We start from the raw sequence: 7,176 nt of genomic DNA, 5'->3' as shown, positions 1-7,176 counted from the left end.
AATTTCGACACATATATTCCACTTTATAAGCACAAAGTATACTACATGCACAAAATAACTAAAATGGTAAAGGTACAAAGTATATATCTTAAGTTGTTTTCCAAAAACAAAAGGTCAAGGTACAGGTCCAAAGTATGTTAATATGTAAAGCCCTCCGAATTGTGTCATTGACTCTATATATAATCTAAATGGGCTTAAACAGCTTAAGGTATGAATAAACATGAAAGCCCACAAGTTATATGATTGTATTAATTCCCGTATAGGAACCTGACCGGGAAATTGCCCTAAACTGCTCAGGCAAGTGTCCAGCCCCCGATACCATAAACCGGCAAAACCCCTCGATTCAAGGCGATTTGTAAGTTAGCGATGCAATCAGTGAGGGAAGAAGAATCGTCATCGATTGATCAGGAGCCTAGAAGCTGCGGTGATAACTCTGTCTGGGCCCATGTATCGCCTCTCCTTTCCGCCGCTTGCAGTGGTACTCTTTCCCTCTCCTCAATCGATTCTTTGGTTTAGACTCTGTTCCTATTATCTTTCTCATGCAGATCTTAATGAGGGCGAGCTCATTCATGGAGATAATTTCAATCTTTTTGCTGCTATGTCTGCGTTAGAGGTTCCTGCTCTTCTTTATTTCTACAACACATATAGATATAGTTTTTTTTTTTTTTTTTTCATTCTAGATTGAAACCTGGTGCCACTAGTTATGAAAGCTTTACAACCCTAGTGTCCTAGAAAATGCATATATATATATATATATATATATATATTGTTACTTAATAAAAGACATATTAAGTGTGCATAGCTGCTCCATATGACTAGTTAATTGATTTCATCTTGCCAATCTAATAGATAATGGACCCAAAGATGGATTCCGGGATGGTGTCTACATTTTATTCTATTGACGAAGCCATTGAAAGTGGCTTTGCGCCCGTCCCTATCAGTTCTGATAGGACCGTCGATGTGCAATGCATCATTGACATTATGGACCATCTCTTGGCCTGCGAGGTAATCTCTATTTAAATACCTCCGACTTGGAGGTTTCTTTTAATTTTTGCTTCAAAGGTATTACCTGATTTTGGCTGATCTCTTGTCACTTCCTTATAAGCTTTCTTCTCTTTCGCAGGCAACGTGGCACATGGGTCATTCATTGGCACAAACTGTGTTTTCATGCATCTATGTTCTGAGACCTGAGAGGACATCTTCACATGCTCTATTGCATTCCTTTTGTAGGGTCATCCGAGCAACTTGCAGGGCTCTTGTTTCTGTTGTTTCAGATGCACGTACAAACGAAGTAAATTAACTTTAGCAAAAATTTTATTCCTCTTTATTATTATTTTTTGGTCCATTGCTAATGTTCCGCTTTTCATTAGTGGTGTAGTCTGTGTTCAATGTTTGCTTCTTAAATCTGATGTATCCACTATGTTTTTTGCTGGTTTAAAGAAAAAAAGTGTTGCATACCCTTTCTGAATTTCATTTTTCTTAAGCTTATCTATGTTAAAATGTTAATGCTCCCACTATAGTTTAGAAGCCACATTTCCCTGCTTGGAGACACTGGATTCACTTTACTCTCCTTTTCTAATTAAGTCTTTACATTCATTTTAGTCTAGCTTAAGATGCTACAACTTAGTTGTATATATTAAGTTTCACTATAGCGTTGGTAAATGCATATAAACGCTGGATAATATTTGTTGTTATATTTTCTAAGTTTTCGCTTTGGACTATACTAAACATCTGCTCCTGCTGTCATGAATTTTTACACTGAATGATTCACCTGTTGCCTGTTTGATAACAGGAAGAGGATCTTTTTACCATGACATATGGTCTTCCTTTTAATGGGGATGAAGATGGGAAGGGCTTGTTACTCTTAAATGCGGTCGAAGAAACAATCTGTCGTCAGCTGCGTGCTTGCAAGGCTACATCATCAAAGAGGAGAGTATTCGAAGGTACTTTCTTTTTTATTTTGCATGCACATGCTTCATGCTTGCTAGATAGAGATACAAAGAGAGTATTCATATGGTGGAATTGAAGAGTCTTTCATTTCGTCTTTTCCTTGATATGCTGTTGACAATGTATAATGGTGATTTGGATTATGAATTGGAAATAGATATTGTGCAGCTGCTCCCTAAACATATAACAACATGCCCTCTCTGGCCTATATATGATTATTTTGAGTCTTCTACTGAGTATTGATATATGTAAAGTCTGCTGATCATTTCTATTGAAGAATTACCATCTCTGGAGTTATATGATTCTTTGTTTAATTGTAACACTGCTTCATAACAGCACGAAGAAAGGCCAATGACTTTGTTTTTCTTGTATTTCGAATGATGCAGAACTGGAACCTCTACAAACTAATCCGCAATTGGAAGAGGGCTTTTGCAAAGCTCTGTTATGCAGGATACGTTTTCGTAAGGTCTCATGCTTTTATAATTACTTCTTTGATAAGTTTTGTTACATTTTATTTGTTGTTTACAGATTTTCTCAACTTAACATTTGGAGGTCACATTAACTAGTGTATAATATAGTACTGAGTCTGTTCGTTTTATGATAAAGTTTGTTTCGTTTATGGTTAGAAATACTTGTCAAACATATGAGTTACGAATTGTTATTTTGTTTCCGTAATTGTCTTTTATGTCTTAGTAGAGCTGTAATGGAGTTGTTGCATTGCTAGTCCTCTTAACTTTTTCTCAATAACTTTCAGCATTTTCTTCACGCTCTTAATTGTATGAGAAGACCACAAGGACGAGGCCTAGAATTGGCAAGGAAACACATAGCGTATTGCATAGCCGAGCTAGAGTCTGTTCTGAGCTCTGTGGAATTTCTAAGTTTAGAGACTGTCGAAAATGGCAAAAACGAGATGGAAGAAAGTACAACTGGATCGGGTCGTCACCCAATTGGATTTGATCCTAATTTAAACAAACGATTATCAGCTCCAACTCCCCCGCGTGCCATTAAACTTCTTTCTTGGAAAAAGGTTGGGACATCCATATTCTCTGTATGCATAATATATTGTGTGTGTATATATATATATATATATATATATAATATAGGAGAGATGCTAGAATAAGTTTTGTTTGATAACATCTTTCTTACAACCTTTTTGTTCTCCAGGCTATCGACTATTATGTGAAACTTCTTCACAATCTGGATCAGATCTGTGCATTCAAATTGGAACCAGATTTAGATGCCGTCTTGCAGTTTGTGGTTCAATTTCAAAAATCTCGTCCTGATTTAGTTGCTAGAGCTCATCTTCAGGTGCTGATCTATAACTTAATACATCGATGTCTCGCAGCTCTATGCTTTCGGCTTCCTATACCAATACATTCACATTTTATTGTTTTACGCAAATATTGTGGCTGTGATTGTACTGAAGTTGTTCACATGCATCCTTTGGGTTATGTTTGCGTAGTCCAATATATTGTCTCTTTTTTTCCTCTTACCTTGCTCGCAGGTCTTTTGTTTTAATATCTCATTTTCTGAGTAAGAGTTGAATGATTGAACCATGTAGATATGCCAGTATTCTCATTTTATGAACCTAGAACCGCTTGGAATATACAACTCTAAAGTCCCCTTCCCCAAGAGACCTGTTGAATCTTCTCCTCGCTGTTGATCTTTTACTATTTCTTAATGACTAGATGTTAGTTATGGCGACGTGGGATTATGATCTGATATACATAACTGTGGTTGATTCTAGACTGGTTGTAGTATCCGTTGAGCACTGATACGGTAGTCTTTTTTGTTATGATGTAAGCAATACTTGTAAAATACATTACGTATTAAGCTAGCATAATGCCTTTCCTTTTAAACTCAATGAAAGATTTTGTTCTACAGCTTCTCCTTGTGCAAGATGGGAAGCTTTATGGCCGTGATACCTTTTTGACTATTTGCGCAAGATCTCTTGCATTGGACGTCACAAAGAACCATGGACTTCATTTGAATGAGTACATTCTTCAACTTAATCAGGTAACTAGTATTTAAAAATACTGTGGAGTCACTTATTTTGTATAAAGATGTGAAAAGGGATACGCTGATTCACCTACAAACTAGTATAAGGTGGTTTTTTATTTTATTTTCCTGGCGAGGCACTCTGTTTTAAGTCAGCGTTGGACTTTGATTTTTGGTAGTTATTCATTTGTTTGAGAAAAATGGATGGCAAATTACTTTGGAAAAGGGTTTTAAACCTTCATAAAACCTTGAAGATTTTCTTATGTATATAAATATAGACAATTTTTTTTTTTTTTTGTGGAAACTTTGGCCATAATGTTTTTGATAGCCTCTGGAAAGATGTATCAAATGGATAAAGTAATCAACAGGTTTCTAACATAGAAAGCTCTGTCTGATCTGTTCTGATTTTGATGTGCAGTTGATGATTAATCTGCTTAAGATACTATGTGCTAATACCCCATGGCAGAGGCGTAAGCTTGGGAAAATATTAAACGACTGGAGTATATTCAATGTGCAGGTGATACCTTTTACGATTATGAAATAACAGTATAACGTTTTTTGTCTCTTAATGTTTTTGCTTACCCTAAAAATTGTGTGCCTACTGATTTAGGTTTTTGTGTTAACATCTCAATTCATTTTTGGTCCTGTATTTGGCAGATGGGGATCACTGTTGGTCATATGATGCAGCAAGTTACAACACCGCGCACTCCGAAAAATGGGGTATGTTAACTACCATTACTGTGCCATCGATGACAGGTCCATTGAATCAAACATCTATCTGTAAATTTCTTGCTTTGGCAGATGGGGATTACTATTGTACTTTTGTTTTTAGCAGAAGCAAACGAGTAGTCTAACCTCTAAATTTCTTGCTTTTCTCTTTTTGAATTTTGTTTGCGCTAGTGAAAAGTAGAGATGGAATAGTGTTAACATGCATATTTTGTACCTTTTCAGGATAAGTCTGCGCTCATTTTAAATCATATTTATGGTTGGTTAGAGGAGCAAATTCATTGGGTGGCACTTCGCTTTCTTGTGCTGGGGTTCGATCTAAAGCTCTACTCTCCAAGTGAATATTGTATGGTGTACTGGTATATGTACATTATACTCTGGAAGCTTGCTGAAAAAGCACACTTCAGGGTGTTAATTATTGTTCACACTGGTAAGCATTGGTAAATTCTTTTGTTCCTTTTGTATCCTTGGCGTAATTGTATACTGTATTTGTATGTCTCTGTTTACTCACGTACGCGTCATCACTTGGATCAGAGGAACGGAAGGCAAAGGAGGAGGATTATTCCAGGGATATGGCTCGGGAAGATAGGATTAGTCTATGGGTATTACTTCTTAAGTGTCAGACTAGCCTTGCACAAGGGCTCACAGTGGTACTTTTTTTTTCTCTTTCAGTCTCTTGCTTTCAAGCTCGTTTGATTAAAATGTCATCAGATACTTTTTTTCCCAACCTAACCAAACCTTGTGTACGTAAACCATAGATGATTGCTGCTTTAAGAAATGAAGGAATGTGTTCAAAGAGTCAAGGACCTTTTAATACCGAAAATGAGGTAAAAGTGTAAATCTGTTTTCTGTTGCATATTTATTGATGTTTTAATATGCAAACTTCCAGCTTCTGTGATAGATATGTGGTTTCTATGTTTTACCGTGTATGACAGTCGAGTTCCCATTTCCCTTGTCTTGCAGAAATTTGTTCAGCATTTTGGACTTCTCCAGAAGGCTTCGCTTCCCAAATATGATGCATATGAGTCATTCTCTGAATCCACTTGTCATGCTCGTCTCGATGTAAGTTTGATCTTTACAACTTTTTTATAGTCAATCTCATTGGAAGTTGAATTATGATTTTTGTAAGACAATCATGAAGTTTTAGTAATGAACGTGTATATGGGGTATGAATTGAAAAGTTGTATCCATTACTCTTTTTTGTTTTTGTTTACTGCAGTACCTTCCTGTGTACGAGTGCTTCCGAGACGCACAAAAGATGGCTAAAGAGATAAAGGTGGGTTACGCGAACGACCCTGATAAATTGGCAGAAGTAGTTGGATTAGAACAAGTCGCGGAACACAATATTATTGCCGTAAACCTCCTCTGTCAAGACCGTTGTCTTAAGGTCTCGTTTGAGTTCATCCATCATCCTCATTTCGCCACTGCTGTTGTTCGTCGATCATGAATATCTACCGTCCCTATTTAGTTTTTTAATCATGTGTTTTGCCCTTTTCTATGATACCACCCTCCGTCTTTTACTGTAAAATTTTGTGGCTTTCTGAACTTTTTAACAATATTATTATTTATGCTAGAGTCTTTCTCTTCGCGATGCGCGGAAAAATGTGTTAGATAGTCTATTTATATATATATAATTTATATTTAAACTAATACATAATAATATTTATATAAATCTTAGATGAATAAACCTTTAATGTAACTATCATTGATATAACAAAAATATGATTGAAATATATGTATTATTATGATCAGATTTAACCATGTTTTATATTTAAAATTGTTTTAAATCAAACTGTACATTAAAATAAGATACATAGACATTGTCGATTTAAAATGATTTAGTAGTATTTTCTTATATTTTTTTCTTTTTGAACGTATATATTATTTTCTTTAAGAAAACTACAAATACATCTGAACATTAAATTTCTCATATATAGTAGTTTTTATTTTTTTTCTGAACAAATGTGTATCCATTGATAAGCTGCAAGAGAAGTGGCTATGGTCTCAAATGGGTTTAGTTAGCCAAGAGCCTGCCCTTTTTGCCACATCCATAAAGGAGAACATATTGTCTGGCAAAAAAGATGCAACAATAGATGATGTTGTGGAAGCTGCCAAGGCCTCTGATGCTCATACTTTCATTTCTCAGCTACCTAATGTCTATGAGTAACAATGAGAGTTTTGAAAGACTTGTGATCAGAGGGGATTGCATGGTAACAGAAAGAGAAGGGTTTTTAAGTATAATACACTATTGTTTAACCATCTCATCTGCTACCAAAAGCAGCAGTGGTCAGTATGTGACCTTATACACCATAGATTCATGTGTTTATTTTGAACTATTGGTTTGATTATTTTAGAAGACCAAAATTAACAGATGTTTTTTGAAGAAAACTTATCAAATGTATATGGAGGAAACCAGGTCAGATCCAGTTCATTACTTGATTGAAATTGCCTAATCAAAGTGCCTAGAGAGATGCCCACAAAATGGAGCAGAGTCTAGCTTAGAAG

General features: G+C 35.7%; 1 protein-coding gene across 1 annotated transcript; it reads left to right on the top strand.

The window, feature by feature from the left end:
• The first annotated feature begins 245 nt into the window (after nt 1-245).
• LOC106353563 (N-alpha-acetyltransferase 35, NatC auxiliary subunit-like) lies at nt 246-6,257 on the top strand. The gene is made up of 16 exons (XM_013793321.3): nt 246-478; nt 546-613; nt 850-1,005; nt 1,124-1,291; nt 1,793-1,943; nt 2,334-2,413; nt 2,702-2,974; nt 3,112-3,255; nt 3,832-3,963; nt 4,364-4,462; nt 4,603-4,665; nt 4,897-5,101; nt 5,206-5,321; nt 5,430-5,498; nt 5,635-5,733; nt 5,891-6,257. Exons 1-16 carry the CDS (start codon nt 367-369, stop codon nt 6,116-6,118), a joined length of 2,163 nt encoding a protein of 720 aa, XP_013648775.1. The 5' UTR covers nt 246-366; the 3' UTR covers nt 6,119-6,257.
• The last annotated feature ends 919 nt before the right edge of the window (nt 6,258-7,176 follow it).

Source organism: Brassica napus, chromosome C3 (assembly GCF_020379485.1).
Source record: "Brassica napus cultivar Da-Ae chromosome C3, Da-Ae, whole genome shotgun sequence".
Taxonomy (NCBI): Eukaryota; Viridiplantae; Streptophyta; class Magnoliopsida; order Brassicales; family Brassicaceae; genus Brassica; species Brassica napus.
Note: the sequence above shows the minus strand (reverse complement) of the source record. Positions and strands in the feature narration are given on the sequence as shown.

What these genes read in the sequence shown, in the direction of transcription:
- LOC106353563 (XM_013793321.3), top strand. Translation starts at nt 367, where the DNA reads ATGCAATCAGTGAGGGAAGAAGAATCGTCATCGATTGATCAGGAGCCT. An exon ending in AAAGAGGAGAGTATTCGAAG is followed by an intron (nt 1,944 to 2,333) that starts GTACTTTCTTTT and finishes CGAATGATGCAG; the next exon opens with AACTGGAACCTCTACAAACT. An exon ending in GGAGTATATTCAATGTGCAG is followed by an intron (nt 4,463 to 4,602) that starts GTGATACCTTTT and finishes TGTATTTGGCAG; the next exon opens with ATGGGGATCACTGTTGGTCA.